The sequence below is a fragment of the Petaurus breviceps genome, unplaced genomic scaffold (genome assembly GCF_028583685.1).
Source record: "Petaurus breviceps papuanus isolate PSGF00001 unplaced genomic scaffold, PetGlider_PUasm1.0 174, whole genome shotgun sequence".
Classification (NCBI taxonomy): domain Eukaryota; kingdom Metazoa; phylum Chordata; class Mammalia; order Diprotodontia; family Petauridae; genus Petaurus; species Petaurus breviceps.
The window spans coordinates 19,794,960-19,818,907 of NW_027185761.1; the positions used below are offsets into that span (position 1 = coordinate 19,794,960).

Sequence of the window (23,948 nt, forward strand, 5' to 3'; positions counted from 1 at the left end):
TTAAGAAAATCATACTCACAGGGGCATGGACCTTCCCCAGCAGCCTTCAGTCCCATGAATTCATGAGCCAGACATAGGATAGTTACTTGTGACTGGTAACAGTCTCATTTTCTTCTTCCCATAACTCATGAGTATAGTGGATTCTGCCTTAAAAAATGAATGAGAAAAAGTGAGGGCCTTCTTGCCTAAAGTTATTTTATTTGTTATTCAGTTGTTTCAGCTGTGTCTGACTCTTTGTGATCTTATTTGGGGTTTTCTTGGCAAAGATACTTGAGTGGTTTGACTTTTCCTTCTCCAGCTCATTTTACAGATGAGGAAATGGAGGCAAACAGGGTTTAGTGACTTGCCCAGGGTCACACAGCTAAGACGTGCCTGAAGCCAGGCTTGAACTCAGGAAGAAGAGTCTTCCTGACTCCAGGCCTGGAGATACATGCACGGCACTATCTAGCTGTCTTTATCACCTTACGTGATACACCAGATGCATTTCTCCCCCATTAGAGTGTAAGTTCTTTGAACACAAGGTCTGTTTTTGCCTTCTTTTGTATCCTCAGTTATGTAGCACATGTTAAGTGCTGTTTAATAAATGTCTGTTGATTGATTGACACTGTATCTCTTCCAGGCGCTGATCGTCTTTATGATCGCATTGAGGAGATGATTGGCTATAGACCTAGTCCCTGGATGAAATGGAGCTGGAGTGCCATCACACCTATTCTTTGCGTTGTAAGTTCAAAGCTTCCTAACCCATAGTACCCTTTTCTCCAAAGGTTCTGATCTCATTGACTGAGGATCTGATGGTAATCTCTAAAAAGTTTGCCTTGGAAATACCAGTCAATAAAAGACAGTGCTGTAAGTCACCAGGTCCCCTCTGCCATGTCTAAAATGACAGTCAATAATAGTGCACATTTTTATAGCAGTTTAAGGTTTGCAAAGAGTTTTGCCTTGATTATCTCAGCTGATCCTCACAACTACTTTGTGGAGTGGGTATTGTTATTATCTCTATGCTTAGATGAGAAAAACTAAGGCAGATCAAGGTTAAATGCCTTGCTCAGAGTCACAGAGCTAGTGAGTGTCTGTGGCAGGATTTTAACTTGGGTCTGTGAGCTGGAAAAGGAAATGGCAAACTACTCAAGTATCTTTGCCAAGAAAACTCCATATATAGGGAAGCTATATGGCATGCTAGATAGAGTACCAGTCTTGGAGTCAGAAGGACCTGAGTTCAAATACAGCCTCAGACATTTATTACTAGCTCTGTGACCCTGGGCAAGTCCTCTAACCACAATTGTGAAAGGAAAGGAAAGGAAAGGAAAGGAAAGGAAAGGAAAGGAAAGGAAAGGAAGGAAGGAAGGAAGGAAGGAAGGAAGGAAGGAAGGAAGGAAGGAAGGAAGGAAGGAGGGAAGGAGAGAACCCCAACTGGGGTCATGATTTGGGAATATAATTGAAAGTGAATAACAACTATTTTGACTCCAGGTCTAACTCTTTATCCGTTACAACACCCAACTTCCCCTGGTTGTTAGACAACTCAATTGTTCTACAGCTGACTGTGGAATGAGTAAACTTTGTAAGCATACCTTTGCCCCCCCCTCCCATTTCAATGGGTTTAGGTTAATACTTTCTCCTCACATTCTGACTTTGGTACATTGAAAATGAGGCCCATAGAAAGAGAAGCAAGTTATTTTTGCCAGGCATCTTGGATGAGCAAATTTGTATTCAGGCGAATGTCTCTCTGTCTGTCATGTTTATGGACCTTTCTGCTCGGTCAGTCATGGAGTTCCTTCAGAGTCCCCAGCCAGTAGGAACTCATATCAAATATTGGCTTCATCTTAACACTGGAAACAAACACTTGCCTTTGAAAATATTGGTAAGGGAAGCAAACATATGCTTTCCAGTTCTCTGCTCATATTTGAAGAGTTGTTTGCTGAAATTTTTATTAAATGTGGAAAAGACATCCAAAGAAATAAAATGCTGGAAGCTTAGCAGTCGGCCATTATCTTGTCCCCTCTGTGTCTAGGTGTTCCCTAAAGACCACATCCACAACAAAAATTATGGCTTTGTAAGGGAACCTTTGAGTACCAGTCAACTATTCACCCCCTGATGGATGGTCTTAGGGTTAGAGGTGAACCTTAGGCTCCAACATAAGCTTCCAATTATTTTCCATGGACCACTGTCCATGGTCCATCCAACCTGGCCTTTCTATTCCTTATGTAAGACACTCTTTTGTCTCCCATCTCCAGGACTTTTGTCCTACCTCTCCCCTAAGCCTAAGAGCATACTCCTTCCTTACTCCTGCCTTTTACAATCCCTAGACAGCTAAGTGGTACAATGGGTAGAGTACTGGGCTTAGAGCTAGGAAGACCTGAATTTAAATCTCAGATATCTCACAGCTCTGTGACCTTGGGCAAACCACTGAGCTTCAGTTTCCTCAACTCTAAAAAGGGGAATAATAGTAATAGTCTCTATTTCCCAAGGTTGTTGTGAAGTTCAAAGGAGTTAATATTTATAATTCATTTATCATAATGCCTGGCATATAATAGGTGCTTATTCTTGCTCCCCCTTACCCCTTCTGCCCTCTCACCCCTTTAGATTCTCTAGTTTCTGAGGATCAAGAAAGGATAGAGCTGTAACAGAACCTCAAAGACTTTCTAGTTTCCCCTAGAAACTTTTCATTTCAGTTTATAGATGAGGTCATTGAAGCCCAAGGAGGATAAGTAACTTTTCCAAGGTCACACAAGTACTAAATGTTGAAGTGGATTTGAACCCAGGCCATCAAACTTCAGAATCATTTTTTTTTTCCATCTGTACCTTCAGAACTGCTCAAGTGCCATTTTGTCCATGAAGCCTGTTCTGATTCCCAACCCAGATGCTAGTGACAACCTCACCAAAACCACCTCATGTTTACTGTAGGGGGGTTTTGTGTGTACCTAAAGATGTACACTCTTCTCCAGTAGAAAGTGCTTAAACAGATGATCTTCAAAGTCGTTTATGGCTCTGACTTGCCATGTATCTATAGATGCTTAGCAGATCTTTTTAGTCCCTCCCCCCCTTCTTTAATGTCACCGACTCTTCGTGCTATCTGGTGAAGCTAGGATCCCTCTCTCAGAAGTTTTCAATAGACAAAATCAAATACACAGAATTGCCCAGGAAACTAATTATATTAAAATACAATTGTCAAGATATTTTTAAAAGCACCCAGATTGCAGGTTAAGAACCCTTGCCTTAAATGATCTTTGTTCCACTGATGAGGGCCCTCCCTATACCAGGGCAGCTTGCATCCTCCCTTAATTGGAAGCTTTAAATCAATCACCAAATACTTACAAGGTGATGAGTAAGTCCCAGGCATTGTGCCAATCCAATTTAGTTGCTGTGGTCAAAATAATTTGTGATTTCCTTGCTGGTTCATGAGCCTCTGAACTTAATTCGGTTTTTCTGTGGGTGACAGAGGTACAGTCTGTCACCAAACCCACCTTTGGAAACTTTCTAGTTGAAAAGATTCTGGAAGACCTTGTACCCTGCTAGAATAACCCTCAAGAAACAAGGATCATTTCCACACTACAACAAAGCATGCCAAGACTGAGACTCCAAGCGACCTATGGGGAAAAATGTCCATTGGTTTAGAACAGTGGCTGCTAACTTTGTGTCCATTTGATCTGTGACCCATTCTGTAGAAGGGTCTCCAAATGTGCTCCTTATTCTCTTGAGAAAGCTGTCAGCACCAATGGCTTGAAGTGCTAAGAAAATCTCATGACTAGTTCTGATGGTTTACAATGGTTCATTGATACTCTTATCACTAGATTTTCCTTCATATTTTCTCCTGACAGGAAATGGGGCTCAGGATCAGGAAGAGAATCTGTTCAAGCCCCATTCCTGCCGTGTGGTGGTCTGGTCAAATCTGGGTGGTCCTGGTCAAATCTCTTAACCTCCATCTCTTTGCCCTTGGCCATACTCTATAATTATAATCAAGCATTAGAAAAGGAGCCAATAGACATCGGTAGAGGAATTTTCATCACCTGAGATAGTTCTCAACACCAGTGAGGTCACTGGTCTAGTTTATAAAAATAGCTTTGTTTTGAAGCATCAACAATACTACTAGTCATTATTTCTTTCAGTTTGGGGTTTTGCTATGCAAGGAGGGAGAGCTCAGAATTTGGGACATTAGATTAAATAATCATTACAAAATATCACCTTCAGGCAAGTCACCTTACCTGTCTCTGACTTAGTTGTCTGTCATCTGTCAAATGAAGTCCTTTTGATAATAATAATAATAGCAAGCATTTTTCTGGTGCTTTAAAGTTTACAGAGTGCTTTCCAATCATTATCTCATTTGCTTCTCCTAACAACTCTTAAGAAGTAGGTGCTTTATTATCCCCATTTTATAGATGAGAAAATTGAGGCAAACAGATGAAATAATTTGCCCAGGGTGACGTAGCATGTAATTATGAGAAAGAATTTGAGCTCATGTCTTTGTAATTCTGGATCAAGTACACTATGTACTGTGCCACCTAGCTGCCTCTGATCCTAGGATTCTCTTTTTGAACATCAGACAAAGGTAGCAGGAATTAATTGAAATTCAATAGGGTGCTTGGTCAAATGGGCCACAACTCTATTAACTGGAACCTTGAATGTGTTCTGTCTTACCATCTACTCATGGTCCTTTAAATCCTTCAGTAGTAGGGATGGACTGACATTGAGTCATTCCCATTTCTCTCATTAGATCTCTTGGTAGCCAGGAATGCAGTGCTGTAGATTTCTAGCCAAATCTACTATCTTGGCCTGAACCAAACACAACATATTCTGACCCTCTGAATGATCGAGATTCTATGTGTCCGGCTCAGAAGCTGTTACTAGAGTCCCGATGAATCAGAATAGTTATCCTAGGCTTTCTGCTTCTGAGCAGTACCTAGGAGAACCAGAAATGAGGACGGTAGTGATTTCACCCATAAAATGAAGGTAGCATCCCCTCCAAATCTATTTGTTATCCGTTTTCTGTATAAAATCTTTATTTCCCACTGTATCTTCCCCTCATGTCTCCTTAAGGAATTTAAGAAGAGGAAGAAAAAGTTCAACGAAACTAAGCATTCTCTCACAAAAGTAGTGTTCCCATCAATCCACATATCCTCCAAAATTGACTATTCCCGTATTGTATCATCTCTGATTTCATCTGAGAACCAGATGGGAAGTGGGCCACAGATTTACTTGGGATTTCCTCTAGTACCATCTACATTTCTCCCCAGTCAGGGTCAGCCAGGAGCCATATCCTTAAGAGTCAGGAATGACCCTAGGCCAAGCATTGTCTAAGAATAGTATCGAGTCCCATACCTACCCTGGGACAACCTTGTGATGACCAAGGAAATGGGGCCCAAGGGGACCTTGTTTTTAAAACATTTTGGTATCCATTTCAGAATAATTTGTTTTCTTATGAAATCATCTGTACTGTATTTTGTATTTGAAATCATGATTCTGAGAAGTCCATAGGATTCACCAGACTGCTGGTGGGGGCCATGATACAAAAAAGGTTAAGATCCTGAGACTTAGGGGATGGTCTTAGTGATCACAGTCACCTAGAGCTATCCCCACTAAAACTCACCTCCATAATGCTTCTACTCTTCCACAGGGATGCTTCATCTTCTCTCTGGTTGAACATACACCACTGACCTACAACAAGGAGTTTATCTACCCCAAATGGGCCATTGGCATAGGCTGGTGCATGGCCCTTTCTTCCATGTTATGCATCCCCTTAATGATGGTTGTTCGTATCGCCCAGTCAAGTGGATCATTCATTGAGGTAAGAGCTCTGAGGGGAGTGGGAGGACTTCCATTTCTGAAGCAGGGAGTCATCCCTATAAAACCTTACACCTGGATGCTACAATTGGACCCCATGCTCGTGGGTGAGAGGTCCTGCTCCATGCCCAAGGACAAAATTGGAGATTAGAAGGAAGAGCTATTTGAGGGAAGAGAACATTGGACTAAGAGACCTTGGTTCTAGTTTGGCTTTGCTTTTAACTTGCTGTGGGACCCTGCAGTCCTCCAGATCCCAAGGACCATGTCCTTGTGAGTCTGCAATAAAGTAATAGCAGTCCTTTCTCTCTTGTTATTCTTGCTCTTTCTAATTCCCACTTGGCCCAGTGAGAGGGAGCTCATTTAGCCATGCCAGCATCAGGCTGTGCACTCCCTGCCCTTCTGGATTTCTCTGGCAGACCTTTTGCTTCTTTCCTTCTTCCTCAGGAGGTTTCTTAACCATCACTGGGGCTCCAGTGTCTGGTGAAAGTGGGACCCCTGCTAGAAACAAAATGAAACATGTCTTTTCTTAAAACCCTCTAACACTTAGGCTTGGTCAGTCTCCAAGGTCTTAGGGTTTATTTTCCTCTGTTGCTTTAGGCAGAGCTGGGACATATACTTTGGCTCAGGCTCTCCAGTCCCTCTCGTGATATCTCTTTCATTAGAGTTTGGAAAGCAGCTTACAGTAGCAGTTTTCTTGTGCTGGGAAGTAGCGTGGAGCACAAAGCATGGGGTTTGGAGCATAGGGACATGAAGCCGGGTAGACCGGGGATTGGTTTTGAGCCAAAGCATGGAGCAATTTGTCATCTGCCAGCCAAGTGGCTGCTCTTGAAATCCAAAGGGGGAGAGTGGGAGGAAGTGGGAAGGGAAGGTGTGAACTGGAGAAAGAGAAGAGACCAGTTCACACTCTGTTGAATGGCCATGAGAAATTTTGTTTAGCTCAGCTATTTTAGGATACAGTGAACTCTTCAGCTCACTCCCTTCTACTACTAGTGATATAACCTTGGACAAATGATTTACTTTTCTGTGTCTCAGTTTTTCCTCCTGTAAAATGGAAGTGATCTTACTTTCACAATGTACTTTAAAGTGGGTTGGTTGTCAAATTGTTTATCTTCCCAGTAAGGGTGAGTGACAAGGGAGGAATGGAATGAATCCAGAATTCAAAGTTTTAAAATCAAATGTTTAAAAAAAAAATATATATATATATATATTATTATTAATACTATTTTACATGTAATTGGGAAATAAGATATACAGGCACTGGGACATAGAGATCCACCATGCCCTACTGGAAAAGTTGAAGGAGGTATGAGAGAAGATATGGGAGAGAGCAGATTGGAGGAGGGGATATTCTGTGGGACTGCTATTTTGGGGCAGTGGGTAGAGGAAAAATGGGGATAAAATATGTAACTCAAAATCTTGTGGAAATGAATGATGTAAATCAGAAGTTAATAAAGCATTTGGAAAAAAAAATAAAGTGGGTTGGTTGTGAGGATATCTTGTTAATCTTAAGGTATTTTAGAAATGTACGTTATTATTCCTAAGGACTTAAAAGAATTTTTAGGATCATAGGTTTAGAGCTGGAAGGGTCTTTTAAGTTCTTCCAGTTCGATCTCTTCATTGTCCTGAGAGGAAACTAAGGCTCAGAAGAATTGATTTGCCCAGAGTCACATGGATAGTAAGTGGTGCATTTGGAAGCTAAACCCAGGTGGTCTTACTCAGATCTAATCATCTTGTTGTTGCTTTGGCCTTAATAGAATCTCTGGGAAAGCAAGTGCCTTCCATGAGCTTGAATATCTTCCATGAAGCTTCTATGAGCTTCTTGAGTTGCTCTGGCTACCTGACCTGTAGATCAGATAAGCTGGAGCTGGGTTGTGAGGGACCTTGAATGCTAGGCAAAGGATGCTGAACTTTATTGTCACTGAAGGTTTCTTAAAAGGTCTGGAAGGAAGGCCTGGTGGACATGGAGCCTGTACAGTTGCCATGACTTAGTCAAGTTGGGGGTGAGGGTAGCCCTTCAAACAAGGTCCTGGGTTGATCTTGTTCCCTTTTCTGATATATCTGCCTTTCTCTCTGTGTCTTCTTTCAGAGGATAAAGGCAGCGACAGTCCCTAAACATGTACTTCGGTGGCACCATGAGCCTGAGGGGTCCACACCATTCTGTTCCAGAGACAACTCAAATGGCGACCTCATGAAACCCACCCATATCATTGTGGAGACCATGATGTGAGCTCTCTCTGTGAGAGGAGAAACCTGCTTTAACTGCCGTTTACTAACCTTAGATTCTCATAGTACCAGGTTTACAGAGCTTTATATTTGCACTAGGATTGGATTTTTTTTTGTTTTTTTTTCCTTGTATGTTTTTTCATTCTCACAGAGAGAGTTATTTTTCATGTGTGCGCACGTGTGTGTGTGTTGTATTTTTTTTAAAGACTATTTTATAAGGTAACCACATGCAGACATCTCCAAGGAGACTGAGCTTTCATATCAAATTAGATGTATTACAGGAATTTATTAATTTTTTATACTTAGCTATGATTATACACCTTTACCACTTGAATCGGTCTTCTTGCCAGCAATATATTCAGTTTCTAAAGCAATCTCCAGGTGCTGGTGTGGATGGGTCATGCACAAGAGCTCTAGGGTAAACTTTGGCCCAAAGAGCAAAAAGAAATGCTATCCTGAGCATTTCAAAGGTGTAGTACCTTCTGAATGTGGTTCCAGGAAGAACAAAAATGACAGGTGGAGAGGACCTGGGCAGCACACTATGTTGGCCATTGTTGACCAGGGCCACATCAGACGGAGTGAAGGAAGCACTGGGAATGAAGCCAATAAAAGGTTGGATGTTGGAGCTTCATTATCCTTGTATTTGTAGCTGAGGAGAGAGATGCAAACACACACAAAATCAGCCTAAGAGTGAAACAGGAAGACCTCCAGCTCCCACAAAATCAACAAAAGAAATGAGCTTGTCTTGGGAGTTTACAGCAGTAGTATCACTGAAGACTTTCTAAAGGTAGTAAAAGCCTCTGTTTTGGGTAACTGTTTTTGAATAAAGTCAAAAAACAAATCATAACCTAGACTTTTGGAAATTTTCATCAATAAAAAAATGTACCCTATAGTCTCAAGAACTTTAAGAACTGAATTGAATACAGTGATCATGCTTTAAAATTAGAAACCATTAAAGTAGTGTAGCCTTCTGATTTTTACTATAACTCATCAGTAGCAAAGATTTTCCCCTCAACTGAGTATTGCTTAGCAACATTTTGCTAGATTGGCTCATCCTTCCATCCAATAGAGTTAGACTCCCTAGCCTTCCTGACTGGGCTAGGGATAGTTGCAGGGACCAGGACTCTTGGTGGGGTTTTGGTGGCAACTGTTAGGCTGACCCACTTACAATTCTTGTGCCAGTCTAGAATTGCTTGTCCATATTCAGCCTTGACCTTCCAATAAATGGCTTTCTTCTAGTGTGCTCAGGTTGCAGAAAGCCCTAAGGAAGAGGAAGGGGTCATCTTTGCTGAATCATTGGGAACCACCTTTCTTCTTGAAGGGTTTTGTCTCAGCTACAGGGTCCATATATGCTTCCATACCACCACATTTTTGTTGGTGTTGGCTTTTTCTTTTAAAAGTTTGTTTTTACGTTGTTGGTTTTTTTTTTTTAATGGAAACATACCTGGTTCTTGACATTCCTAAAAAATCAGAAATCTCTAACCCACTATTATGGTATGGCTTTCCTAAACTAAACCATGCGTTCTGATGAGTCACATGGATACGGGGATGAAGGAGAAGAGTGCAAGAAGTGGACCAAAGGAAGTAGACATGTGCATTTGGGACCTGCCTTGAGTTGGGACGTTTTGAATGGGACTTTGGGGATATGGCAGTCACTAAAAACCAGTGTGCTGTTACTCTTTGCATCATTTCCCAATCTTATCACCTTCTTCTTTCTACCTCCAAGTATTTGTGGCAAAGATATGGAAATTGAAGCCTCTCAGCAGAATCTGTAACTAAGTCTTCTTGGAGTTAAGAGGAGTGGAAGGCAGCTGCCTTCTACCCCAGCAATTAGGGAGACACTTAGGTGGAGGGACTTCCTTGCCTCCTGGCTGTTTGGATTGTCCATTGGACACCCATCCACATCTAGACATAACCAAACTGGGAGATAGCAAAGCGTTGCAACTTGATCTTCTAAGCAGCCAGTGCTAAAGGAATCTTTTCTAAGAAGTACCCTCCTGGTTTGCCTGTGCCCCTGGCCTTACCCAATTCCAGAGAAACAGGGGATTTCCATGTCACGGGGGTAATCATGGTCCATTTCACAGCTACAGGATAGGACTTGAGAGCAGGTATCTAGCCTAAATTGTCATCCAAAAATGAAAAGTCCTTGGCAGCCTTAGGTAGACGCTACAGTAGCAAAACGCTAATTTTTCTGATGCTAGATGTGTTGTGTAGACAAACACTACATAGCAAGAGACAGTGGTTAGAAGGAAGTAAAAGAGGGGGAAAGGAAAGAACTGAGGAATGGGAAGATGAAAACAAAATTGATGTATTGAGAATTTTAGTGGGGTCAATACTCCCAAGACAATATTTTCCTAACCCCCTATTGGGTGAACAGTTGTGTTCCACTATGAACCAGAGGAGATGGTACTACACCTTTAAAATCACCACTAAGGAGGCACCAGCCCCGTTTCTAACTTGAACTGTGCCATTCAAATCAATTGCTTCCAAGTTCAGAGTATATTACCAAAAAAAAAAAGTTTCTCAAGTGTCACACACATATGCAATGACCTCATTGAAGTGTATGAAGTGAAGTGTTTTTGTTTCTGTTTCTGTTTTTCCTGGGATAAGGTACTCTGGCCCTGGTAATAGAGTTCAGCCTGGCTTAGAGACAAGGCTGGATTCTCAGAAAGCAGGATCTCACTAAGAAAACCTGCCCTCCATCCTTGACTCCAGACTCAAAGAGCTGTTTGGAGCATGTCCTGTTGGAGGGGTGCTCGAGGCAGGAGGGCAGTGCTTTTCAAATACTTTTATCTGTTCTAAATGTCACCCATTAAAAATTCACCTGCCCCCCTAAAAATGATATTCTGCCAAATGTAACTTATAATCCAAACTCTTTAACAATTCTACTATGTTTATATTTTTCTAGGTATTTATGATTGTAAATGTGTCACCTTTCCCCCACACCCCGGTTTCCTTTGTAGAATTGTGACCTGTTTGTTGTATGGAACTTTAGTGAACTTAACCATTAATCATGATTGGGGATGGGTGAATCGTCTACAAAAAGTACCCCTTCTGCTATTCCCTTTCACCCCCAAGCCAGAACTAAACCTGGTAAAGCGCCTCTTTTGATCTTCCTGGTCAGGAAGCAGAAACATGGAGTGAAAAATGGCGATATTCTGAGCCTTTCCTAAATTCATACATTCTGCTACTGGCTTGAGGAAGGTCTCATCTTTCAAGATCCTCAGGCCAGCCATTTTTCTAGACCAAAGATTTCTAGACAAAGCTCTCAGCCAACAGCTGGAAGGTTGGCTACTCCCGTTGATATTTTCAGAAACATTGGTGTTTCACCCATCATCAAACATGATCTTTCTTATAACTATTCTGTCTGTATAGAATATGACTCCATGGATAGTATGTGTAATATGGTCAACTTTTATATATTCATTTATCTATATAAATCAAACTTTTAATTAGCATTTTGATGAGTCTGGTCCTACTCTGTCTAAGTACATGAGATGTAGGCTGTCTGGAAAGCAAGGGGCCCAGATGTGGTTGAAACACCATTTTTCATGGAACGTAAGTCAAAGGAATGCACTGCCTTTACCATTTTTCCTCCCTTGGGAGATGTCCCAGGTTGTGAGATCTTGTAGGAAGAGAATAATTGGTGGGGAGAAAAAAAAAGAAAAGAAACCTTTGGAAATCAAAGAACAGATCCTGGGACAAATCTTAGCTGGAATGAATTTGATCAAATGAGATGAGTAGTTTTTTTAGAGAGGGTCCAAAGATTCCTAGAATATCAGAACTGGAAGGGACTTCGAAAATGATCTGGTCCAAGCCCTCATTCTACAGATAAGAGAACTGAGGTTCAGATATGGGGAGTGACTGCCCGACATCTTACATCAAGTTAGTGCTAGACCCAGGTCTAGAACTTAGATCTCTTGTTCCCTATTTACTAGTCCAGGGCTCTTCCCCTCCCTCCCCTTCCCCCCCCCCCCCCCATCACCACTCTATCTCTGTCCTCATGGTAATGATGCTTGATCCTGATCTGATATTGAAACTCCTATGAAACAGCACAACTCTCCTATCTCATTACTTTTGCAAATACCTTCTTGTCTGTTATCACCAAATGCTATTCAAAATTGGATTGAGACAAATTGAATTAGTTAAAAAAATTGTAGGTAAATATCTTTTAAGATCTGTGAGAGGACCCTTAAGAACACAGAACATTAGAGCTGATAACATAAAATGTTAGTGCTAGAAGAAGGAGCGTTAGAACAGAGAACATTAGAGCTAGAAGGAACCTCAGAAGAGAGAATATTCATAGGTCAGAACGGAAAGAAACCTTTAGCTCTTAGAATGTCAGAGCTGGATGGAGCCTCAGAGAACATCTTTATAGAGGAGATTTAAAGGAGGAAGGCAGGCAGAACTCCTGATTCCATTTATAATACTTTAATAATTACTAGAACTATTAGATAAATCAAAAGTTGTGCCCTCTTCCTCACCTTTTCTTCTTTGACTTTTGGGGTGAGGCAAAGATGATGAAATCCCACCCAGCTAACAGAATAGACTTCTCCTCTACCAAGTCTGTCAAGATGGGAGTTGAATTACGTGGACTGTTTCTCATTTTATGGAAAGGAGGGTGCCAGGCAGCAAGGAGAGGGGGAAGAAGTTTGCTTCTGACTGGTTGAGAAGCCTGACAAACCCCAGAGATGGTAGTGTAGTATACCTGTTAGGACAGGTTAGCTGTGAAGAACTGCCAGTAGATTCTGATCTACTGTTGGGGATCTCCTGATCTCTTAGGTTCCCTCCCGCTTGGCAAGTGTTATGATTCTGTGATTGGCTAGGCTGGCTTCTCCTTGAAGCTGGGATTTATTCTACCATTTCCCCCATACACTACTCATTCACTTCCACAATCCTGCCAGTCATTGTAACTAAAGTGCCCAGGTGATTAATCATCTTTTGAAGAAATTGGAGTAAGTAATAGACTCAGGTAAGATCCAAATAGCAGCCCCAGTGATAAGAGTAAAACATGAGTGGTTAAGATAATAATAATAATAAACCTGACAAACATTGAATAAAAGGTTGGCATTTGAGGGTAGTGACTGAAAAACTGAGAGATTAGCTCCCCTTCAATCTTTCCCATTTATTTGTTTTGATATGAGGTGCTGACTATAATCTATACAGCTCTATATGTGTGGACCTGTCCATCATTCAAATTCATTGCCACTAGAAAAAGCTGTACAACTGCCAGATAATCAATCTCTCCAAGCTCCAGGATCACTTCTCTGATGCTCTATATGACTTCCTTCCCATGCTTTCTTTACCCTTTCTTGAACTCTGCTCCTTGCTCCTCCCCCCATTGGATTCCAGCTTCAGGTTCCCTATCTTGTCTCCCCACCCCCAGTGGTCCCTTCACCCTCAGCTCTTCCATATCTCTTCCCTTTCTTAAAGCAACAGATCCAAACTGGCAAGTTGAATTACTCTGAGCATTCTCTTCAGTGCTAGTGGGTCTATGCCCACCCACCTTTGCCCTCAGGGCTCTCCTTTTTGTCCCTGTGTTTTGATTATGGGAAGACAGAATGGGAACACAGAGGCAGAGCTTTTGAAACAAACCCCAACCAGCATCTCAAGGTGTACTTTCAATTGTAAGTGAGGGAAGGCCCACCTAGTAAGGCCTAAAATACCTTCTCCACTGGACATTCATCATTCAGCAAGGATCAGACTCAGTACAAAGAAGGCCCCCCAGAATGGGGACCCAAGGCACAAAGCAAGCATGAATCTAAACTGACTTAGATCTCTTAGCATGTGACCAGGTTTTAGGAAATCTCAACTTTGGAATCGGATTCTGTGTGGGTATTGTAAATAATTTTGTGTCTGACAAAAAGTAAAAAAATAAAAACGGAAAGAAAAAAATGGATTAAAGATATTCAAATCTTGGAGGACTTGGGGGCCAATCAGAGACAGAGAATGGAGGACTCTGAGGGCAGAAAACTACCAGAGACCCCAGGAGGTAACCTTCCTGGGTGCAGGAGGCAGCCAGGCCAAGTTCTCCCTGGAAAGTGTGTTTCAATTGGAAGCTGTTCTTCATTGTTCCATTGTGAATGTCACCACCGATGCTTCCAGAGTTTGCTACATCAGACGTGACTTCTCGTCTAGGTATTTGGCTTTTAAAAAAAATGTGGGTTCCTTTAAAAAAAAAATCATAGCAACTGTGACTTTATGATTAGCACATTGGAAAGTGGGAATCTTCCTATTTCCTCCTTTCAAACACAAATCTGTCGGGATAATCTAAACTTTTTTAAAACTTTAAAGATATTTTTAAGACATTTTCAGCTTTTTTTAAATTAAAAAAAAATCACAAGAGACTATTCCAAACAGGAATATTTGTATTTGAACAAGATTTTCGGCATGTAATTCAGTCTTGCAGTATACAAGCTTTGTGTATAAATGTTTGATGATATGAATCTCTGTTTGTACTTGGCAGGTTTTTTTTTTCTGTTTTGCTTTTTAGATAATATGTATATCGATATTTTTAAGTCATCTTTGCTTTTCTTTTTTTTAGAGAAGTTTGTAATCACCTTATAACAGATAAAAATAAACCTTTCCTTTATGAAGCCAATGAATCTTACATTTGTTGTAAAAAAAAAAGGTGCAGCTCACTTTCACTGAAAATCAGAGTCTTAATATGATAGCTGTAACGAGGACGGGATAACTAGGGCTTTGCCCTAGGATACTAGTATTTAGAAGATATCGGCACAATCTTCAGCCTTTCCCATTTATTTATTTGATATGAGGGTATACTTTCTTCTAGAGGTGGCAGTCTGGGTGAGAGATTCTCCTCTCCCCCTCCATTTCTCTCAGTGCAATGCCTAGCTGTAAAAATTCCTAGTTACAGCTCTGGCTTTTTCACAGAATCATAACCTTCCCTCTAGAGAGGCACTGTGAAGTTCTGTAGTTCTGACTTTGGAATCAGAAGATTAATCCTACCTTAGGCACTTAACTGACTGGATGACTCATTAAGTGACTACTATGAGCCACCACGAGGAAAGCCTGCCTCCCCCCAAGGGAAAAAAGCTTACCTCTTTGGGTCTCAGTTTCCTCTTCTGTATAATGAGAGTCTTGGGACTAGACTCCCTTGAAGGCCCCTTCCAGCTATAAAATTCCTTTAGCTACAATAGTTTACATTCCTACAAGGCCTTAAGGTTTACGATGTGTTTACCTCAAAGCACCCCTGTGAGTTAGGTAAGATTAGGAGGATGTTTTACCTGAACTTTTTACAGAGGAGGAGGAAACCGAACTGTCCAAAGTCACCTCATAAATCAGCAGAGCCGAGACAGACCCCAATCCAGTGATCGTTTGGGCCCACCACCATTCTCCACTCGGGATGGGTAATGAATTAATGAGTGTATGCCCTTAAACCTCTCTTCTCTTAAAAAAATGGCATTGTTTTCATTTTGAGCTGAAGCCTTTGGTCTAGTTTATACTAGGGACAGAAGGTTATCATTTGGGACTGTGCTGGTGCGTATTTGGTATTTGTTTTCTTTCTTCCAAAGAAGCATTTTGGAAACCAGAGGAGGCAGGCTATGGACCTGAGGTGGCCCAGGAGCTTCCAACCTACCCAAATCCCACAGACCCCCATTTCTTTGCTGGCATACTCCTCACTAAACAGCCTCGTAGAAGGGGCAAGCTTTCCACTGGATAGATAAAGCTAGGGTTCCCAGAGTGGGGTCACAGCTAGTCAAGAGTTGGAGCTGGGACGCCTGCCCAGGTCCAGTGTCCTTTCCGCTACACTGAGCTCCCAAAGGCAGCATGCCAATAATTGGAAGGGCTTTCTTTCATGCAACAGGAAATTATAATCTTGGTACATAAACATACACCCACATTGGCCTGCAGTGGCGGCCAGATTGTCTGTAGGAATTACTAGAAGAGACTAGGAAATATAGAACTGTCCCAGGTGCAGTGGGAGAGAGAAGGCAGTGGGGCAGGGTTTCTTACTCCTCTTGGAAATCCAGAGCATTCTTAGGGTCACCCCAATTTATCTGTGCTAGATCAGAAAGAATGGAGTTCTATAGTGAGGACTTGGGTTCAGATGCTGGCTTAATCTGTTATGACTGGTGGTAATCCAATTAATTTTAGTGGCTGCTGCTTCTGTATGACCTTAGTCACTTAATTTTTCTGGGCCTCAGTTTCCTCTAAAGGATTAGATTATTTATGGAAGGTCTCTTCCGGAGTCAAAAACACATCTTTCATTAAAATTGATATTTATAATAGCACTTGAGGCTTGCAAAGTGTTTTGTACAAACTCATTCGAGCCACTAACCCGGTGAGGAAGAATCCATTCACTTGTTAAAATCAGAATAATGATTTCATTTTTATAAGGAGATTAGTAATACAGGTATTATCTTTGTTTTACAAATTAGTAAACTGAGGCTAAGGTGAACTGAAATGCCCATGTCACACACGCATTAAGTATGTGAGGTAGGATTTGAAGTCAGGTCTTCCTGATGCCAAATATGGTTTTGATCAATAAGGCCCTTGTTGACAGTCTTCAACAATGCTTCCTGTACCCTATAGAACCCCAACACTGTGCCCACAGACTGCCTCCAAGCTGCCCCTTCTGGGAATGGACCCCTTCTGGACTCATCTTCCTCCTCTCTCCCTAATGTTGCTTGCACTCCCTCTCCATGAGGCAGGGATGGCATTCCTGAATTTCCCAGGCCTTCCTGCCTTCCAAAAACATTGGCTTTCTTGGAAAAATTTGAGCACCACAATACCACAATGCCCCAGACCAAGCCAGAAGAGCAGGTGCCAAAGCCATAATGACCCGAGAGCCATTATTGATAAAGTAAGAATGAATGAACCATAAATAAGGATAAAGGAAGGCTTGGCCTGCCACTTCTGAAAGATTGAAAGTCTCTGATCTGGGCTGAGGGTTGGCCCAGGTCTGCTTTCAAATGGAATCGAAGGTCTAAATTTCAAAGGTGGATCTAGAGACTCAGGGGCCTCAACTCCTTGGTTCGGAGGAATGAACACTCAAGAAGCAAAAGGCCGGAGTTAGAATCTTAGCTGTACCTCTAAGTACCCACATGACCTCAGATGCATCATTTAGCCCAGGGATTCTTAGACTCTTTTGTGTTCTGGACCCCTGTGACCATCAGCCATCAGCCTGGTGAAGCCTACAATACTCCTCATAATCATATTGTTAAATGCATGAAATAAAGTACAAAGGGCTGCAAAGTAAATCAATTATATTGAATTACAGTTATGGAAATATTTTTAAAAAGCACATTCACAGACCCCAGGTTAAGGAGGCCTGATCTTCTCTGGTCCTCATAGAATGTCAGAGAAGGCTCCTCAAAGGCCATCTCATCCAATTCAGCCCACTACCACACACCTGGCCAAGGGTCACCCTTTTCTGACAATGCTGGCCTCTCTCTTTCTTGTATCCCACCCCACAGAGTAGTGTCCTTGACTTGAAAACTTCCAGCAAACGGAAATCTATGAGCACCAAAAGCATCCCATTTCACTTTGGGATGGCTCTTCTTCCTCAGAAGTTCTTCCCGACATCAAGTCTAAATTGGTCCCTCTGTGTCTCGTGTCCATTGCCCCTACCTCTGTCCCCTGGTGTCAAAGGGAACAAAAATGAATCCCTTTACCATGTGACAGCTAAGTACTAATACTTAATATAATCATATCAATATAATAATATGATATACAATATTAATATAATAATAATCCCTCCTCTCTCCCCCTAATCTTCCCTTCTCCACACTAAGCATCCCTGGCTCCTTCAACTACTCTTCACAGGACATGAACTCAAGGGCCCTTGCCATCCTGGTATCTATTCTCTAAACACCCTCCAATAGCATTTTATCAATGTCATTCCTAAACTATGGTACAACACATGGTACCCTAGATGTGATCTGACCAGTGGAGAGTACAGAGAGACTATTGCCCCTTTTCCCCAGCCCATCTCAGGGCTATTTTCTTTCCTTAGTCTAAACCATTTTCTTCTAAACTTCTTGGATTTGGCATAGGGTCTGGGGGCAAAGGATGGAGGGGATGAGTGTAGGGCAAGACTAGAAGAACTGAAGGGTTCCATTTCTGCTCAATTGCTTTTCTAGAGTTGTGATGCCAGGATCTATTGTTCTGGAAGCCCCTCAACTCTTCCCTTCATACACAGGGAGCCTACATTTCAAAATCTAGCTTAGGGACTCAGGAGTCAGGAGCCCCAGGGTTCTAATCTTTTTTTGGATGGTAACAGTGAGTGTTTCCTTTGTGCGATAATGGGGGTGGGGAAGAGCAGGGGAGAATGGCATTCTGGAAGATCTCTTTCAGCTTTACAGGAAATCCCAAGCCCTTCTTCCATCCCTTAGCCCAAATGCACCTGTCTGATAAAAGGATTTCTGCTCTTTCCGCACTCCACTCTCTAACACCCATCTAACACCATACTAATGACAAGAACAATAGCTTTTCTAGTAGTGATTGAAGGTTTGCAGACCACTTTACACGCATTATCTCACTGAATCTTCTCAATAACCCTGGGATGTGGGTGTTATGATTGTCCCCATTTTACGGATGATCAGGGATTGATAGATTTACAGGAATCATGGATTTAATGATCAGATTTACAGATTATAGGGAGCATAGATTTTGAAGTGGAAGACCATGTGGTCCAGTCAACTCTTTTTATAAATGAGGAAACAGAGGCCTAGAGGAGGAGAAGGGACTTGGTTAAGGTCACACAGCTGTTGTGTGGCAGAACCAGGGATCAGACTGGGGTCCATCTGATTCCTCCTCCTGTGGTCTTTCCCTTGCACCATGCCTTCTTTAGGAGTTGGAGTTGGGTGAGGACAGTCTCTACAGCAGTGGGTTTCTGGTGATCTGAGTTCTCTGTTCCATTTACAGAATAGTGTCCACCCTCCCCAGCTCCAAATTTGTGCTTCTTTGCTCCAGAATTGACATATGGCAAAAGCTCAAGTTGGCATGAGGCATTTGGTAAGACTCAGAACAAGAGCGTTTAACCTCTTCACAGTGAGGAATTAGTTACCTTTCTCTTCTGAAGCTCTCCTGCCCGGCGAATGCAGGCGATAATAGGGAATCCTAACACTGGGCCCAATGGTGGTGAAGGTGTGGACAGCAGACCGGCTACTTGCAGGGGAGTAGCTTTTGGCCCCAGGCTCCACTCCAACTGAAAATATCTAGGGATGCCATGGCAGGGAGCATGACCCGAGCATGGCCTGTTAGTCAGTTAACCAATAGCATTTATGAAACACTTCCTATGAACAAGGTTCTTCACTTAGTGTTTGGTGGACAAAGAAAGGCAAAAGACAATCCTTGATCTCAAGGAGCTCTTGGTCCAGTGGAGGAGATGACATACAAACATTCAGAGAGAGAAGGTGCCAAGATTAAAGATGACTAAGAAAGGCCTTGCCCAGAAAGGGGACATTAGCAGACGCTTGAAGCAAGCAAGGAAGCCAGAAGACAGAGACGAGGAGGCAGAGATGAGGAGGGAGATCATTCCGGGCATAGGGAACAAGCAGTGGAAATGCTTGGAATATAGAGCATCGTGGTCAAGGGATAACATGGAGGCCAGTGTCACCAGATTCCACCGTACTTGGGACCACAGTGGATCACCATGGAATCCACAGTGGGCACTGGGATCCACAGCAGTGGAAGTCTATTGAGATGTGCTCTTGCCCAGCTTTTGTCTCAGAAACTATGACGCAAGATGGACAATATGGACAAGGAGGCATGGTGGCAGTGAAAGGTATGATGGGAACAGCTTCAGATAGATAGAGGATCTGAGTTCAAATCCTGACTCTGTTGCCTTTGGGCCCAGGGGAAAGGTGGTTTCCATCTTCTATAAAACATGGGGTTTGGATGAGAAAACAAGTAATTTCTAAGATATGCCCACTGAACTCTAAATCTTATGAAGAGACTCCCCCTGCTGGTGTTATAAAGGACCTGGAACTCATACACCTTAAGTCAGCCTTTAGCTTTGTCCTGTCTGGTGGGACTGCTTGGCTTTGCTCAGGCAGACCTTTTATTGACCTCTTTCCTCTGTAAGGCTACCTTTGGTGGTTATTTTAATCTGATTTTATGGGAAGAAACACATTATTGCTCAATATGTATCATAATGGAGAGAGCATTAGACCTAAGACTCAGGAAGACCTGAGTTTGAATCCTGATTCAGACCTTTAACCGTGGGCAAGTCCCTTAACCTGCCTTTGCTTCAGTTTCCTCGGGTGTGAAATTGAGAATAAGAATAGCACCAATCTTCAAGAATTGTTATAAGATTAAATGAGATAACATATGTAAAGCACTTTGGAAAACTCACATACATACATATATAAATCACTCACATACATAAAAGACATAAACAAATAAACAAATAGAAGGTGTCTTCCAACCCCAGCATCCCAGTTTCTAAGGCTCTTTCCAGTTCTAGGATTACAGGTTCTATGGTCCCTTCTGGTTCAAACATTCTGTGTTGTAACATTGCATGTACTAAAGTAACTTCCAGCTTTAACAGGCTGCATAGGGTGGGATGTGGGTGTGCTGGCACTCTGGGGCAAACATTAAATGTATTGGCACACCTGTACTACACAGTGCATGCCAATGGTCCCAACATTTTATATTCTAAGGCCTCCTTTAGCGAAGGCATTCTAGATTTTAATGTCTTCTCCAACACTAAAATTCTAGGTTCTATGCTCCATTCCTACTCTAACATTCTAGTCTAAGGCCCCTTCAGTCTATAACACTCTAGGTTCTAACATTAGACATTCTCAAGTTCTTTCCAGTTCTGATATTTTATGGTTCTAAGCCTCCAGATCTAGCTAACCCTGCTTCTTTGGTCTAGGTCTACCTGGTTCTTCCCTCTGCAAAGTTCACATGTTTAGTGATTTCTTTATGTCCTGGAGCCTTAAGGAATGTATTTCTAAGCAAATGTGGACAGTACAAGTCAGACTCTTGAGTGACAGAGAGAAGCAGACCCATATCTAGTAATTTTGTCATCTGAAGCAAGCAGGAACCTGGAACTGTGGCTACGGAGAGCAGTGTGAATTGTACTCTCCAGTGAGTAGGAGGGGAGGGGGAGGAGAGGGGAATTCAGGTCCTGTAACACAACGTCCTGTGAGAGACACTCCAGAAGACTATACTGAGAGAGGAAATCACCTGTGGTGTAGTGACTGGGAGGAAATGTACCATCTTATCTCACAGCTTTGTAGTTTAAATTATTATGTTTGCTTATTAGATAGTACAAGGTTTCATTGTTCCTGTTTGCTAAAGGGCTACAACTAATATCAGTGTCCTATAAATGTTTGTACCTCAAGGCAAAACTCAGATCACCTTACCCTAGTTATGTGTCTGGAGAGAAAATTCACTTAACTTAATGGGCAGTGGCCCATTTGCTCACTCCAGTAGGGCCTCTTACCATCTCACTGCTCCCTGTAAGGCTAATGCAGATTACTAAGGTCCGTTGGAGAATATCTTAAACTTCAAAGCACCACATAAATGTAACAGGAGTGATCAGGGCAACCCCTTGTTATGAGTGTGGGTTGTCCATCCTTACCTCACTTACTGGTCCAGGAAATTGAAGCCCAGAGGGCAAGTAAACTATACAAGGTCTATAAGTCATGTGCCCCAACTGAAAGGTAAACCTAAGTCTTTCCCATCAGAATGTGAACTCCTTTGGAACATGAACTATGTTTTTGTTTGTTTTATATCCAAAGTGTTTAGCACACAGGAAATACTTAATAAATACTTTTTAGTGACTCCTGCCTTGGTCTTCATAGGCTTTCCATTGGCTTGCATCACACAGGGAAGCCAGACTCCCAGGTCTTTATTACACACTCCTGAACCCCAACTCTCCTCTGCTCTCCCTTGCTGGGGGAGAAGCTGTCCTATATAAGGAAGCCTTATAGGCCGGGGATCAATTGCCAGGCTCCTTTATGTTTGATCTGTAGAAGGCTGTGGAAGACCTTACCTCTGGAAGAAGAGGCTACCAACATCCAGGTCCACATTCATGATTTTATTTAATTTTTTAAAAAACCCAAACAAACTGCTATTTCCTCCCCTACCCCCACCCCAGCCCCAAACTCCAAAGTCATGACAGTCCCCTTTCATTTCAGAGATTTACAAACTGCTTCAAAACAGAGCTAAAATTGTCTTGGTGCCCCTGTCCCTTTAAAGTTTGTGCTTTCAGAGCGCTGTAAGAAAACCCAACATAGAAAAATACTTTACAAGGAATACACTCTACTCTTTTATGGATAAAAATACACATTTGAGTAACTGCATTTCATCGGGACCTTATTCAAAATGCATAGGGAGAAGGAGGACTGGGTTTTGTTTGTTTGTTTGTTTTTAAAGCCTTTCATTAAAAGTCTTCACTTAAAACCCCAACCAGAAGCCACAGTGAACTGTCTACTGCCGTGAATATTGCATATAAAAAGCCTCTGGCCCAGTGGGGTCAAGGCTGCCCAGACATTCCAGGCAAACCAAAGGGCAGCTGACTGGGGATGGTGGATTGCATACATTGGAGAAAAATGGCAGCAGCTACACTTAACTGGATAGGATGGCAGATGACCACAGGGCCCCACTCCCTGCCCCTCCCCACCCCCATGCCCAAGGATGGGCTCCACCTTCCAATTCCTCCCTCACTTTGAAGGAGCATCAAAATATTTGGGGGAGCCCCCAAATTGTTCTAGGCTGAAGCTCTAGACTCATAAAATATTAGGTCTGGGAGGGACTTTAGAGATCACTTAATCCAACCTCTTCATTTTACAGATGTAGAAACTGGGGCCCAGAGAGGGGAAGTAACTTGTGTGAGGTCACACAACAAGTCATTGGCAGATCTCGATTCCCCAGTCCAAGGCTCTCTTGGGTCACAGCTTCAGCACCTGAAGCCCGAAAGTTGGAGATATTTGGAGCCAATGAAAACACACAGGTTATAAAGGAAATATCTACTAGGGGAGAAGGTTAAATAATTCCTTCCCCTTCTAAGACAAGCCCCAACGGAAAGTTAACAAAGGAACCCAAATAAATAAAGCAACCACCAAACCTCCAGCCTCAACCAAAATAAAGTGCTATGCAAATTGGACCAGGTAATGAGGGTGGCGGTCATTTGTTTGGTAAATTCAGGGAAATCCCCAAGAGTGATTGTGTGACTGGCTTTATGTGGGGAGGCTTCCTGGCTTTAGCTGCGGTTAGCTCTTGTTGTAGGCAAATTATGGAAACTGAAGAATAGATGGTCATGTGAACATCCAGACCTTCAAAGAGACGGTTGTGATGGTAGTGAAAAGGGAGACCAAGAGGCTCCTGGGAGTTTTAGGGGAAAGGATCAGAAGGCATCCTGCTTACAGTCAATGGGGCAGCCAGTCACCCAGAAACAGGTGTGTTGGTTCAGCCAGTCAAGGGCAGAAGGGAGAGGTTCAGTACCCGTAATGGACTGTTAGGACCACAAGTTTGGCACAGATCTGAGGGGATCTGTTGTGGGGATGCTGGAAAGAACTCAACTCCATCAGACCCACCTATGGCCCTGGCTGGTGAGGTCTGTGTTTGGGCAGTACCTTTCTGAGGCCACCCAGTGGCCCCAAATGACAAACAAAGTCAGAGCAGCTCAGTGCCCTTCCCACCCCTCACATCCAATCTTCAATGAGTGTACCCTATGTAAGGAGACAGAGATGGAGGGAATGGAGATAAGAAATGGAGAGAGGGCTAGGAGAAATCAGCCCAGAAAGGTAGAAAGGAAAAAGAGATGGAGGAAGCATGAGGGAGAAAGTGGAAGAAGAAAGGAAGAAAAATGGAGATTTGATCTAGTGGGCTTTGCCAACTGGGGGTGAAATGATGGGGAACAGGGCCAAGATTTCTCCTTCTATTGTTCCTCCCACAGTGGCTAGCCCCAGGCTGGGCACATTTTAGGCACTCAGTACTTCTTGAGGAAGGAAGAGAGGGCAAGAGGAAGAGAA

At 42.5% G+C, this 23,948-nt stretch overlaps 2 protein-coding genes across 3 annotated transcripts in view; one reads left to right on the forward strand and one right to left on the reverse strand.

Moving 5' to 3' along the window:
• Positions 1-14,345, forward strand: part of SLC6A6 (solute carrier family 6 member 6) — a 138,985-nt gene extending 124,640 nt beyond the window's left edge. For both annotated transcript variants that reach the window (XM_069083861.1, XM_069083862.1), the window contains exons 13-15: positions 620-720; positions 5,609-5,779; positions 7,862-14,345. In XM_069083861.1, the coding sequence (XP_068939962.1) occupies positions 620-720; positions 5,609-5,779; positions 7,862-8,002 (413 nt within the window). In that variant the 3' untranslated portion in view covers positions 8,003-14,345. The remainder of the gene's footprint in view (positions 1-619; positions 721-5,608; positions 5,780-7,861) is intronic.
• Positions 14,346-23,946: 9,601 nt separating this feature from the next.
• Positions 23,947-23,948, reverse strand: part of GRIP2 (glutamate receptor interacting protein 2) — a 406,226-nt gene continuing 406,224 nt past the window's right edge. Inside the window, exon 24 of the mRNA XM_069083863.1 lies at positions 23,947-23,948. This exon is cut by the window's right edge and continues 3,791 nt beyond it. The gene's annotated coding sequence lies outside the window, so the exon portion shown is untranslated.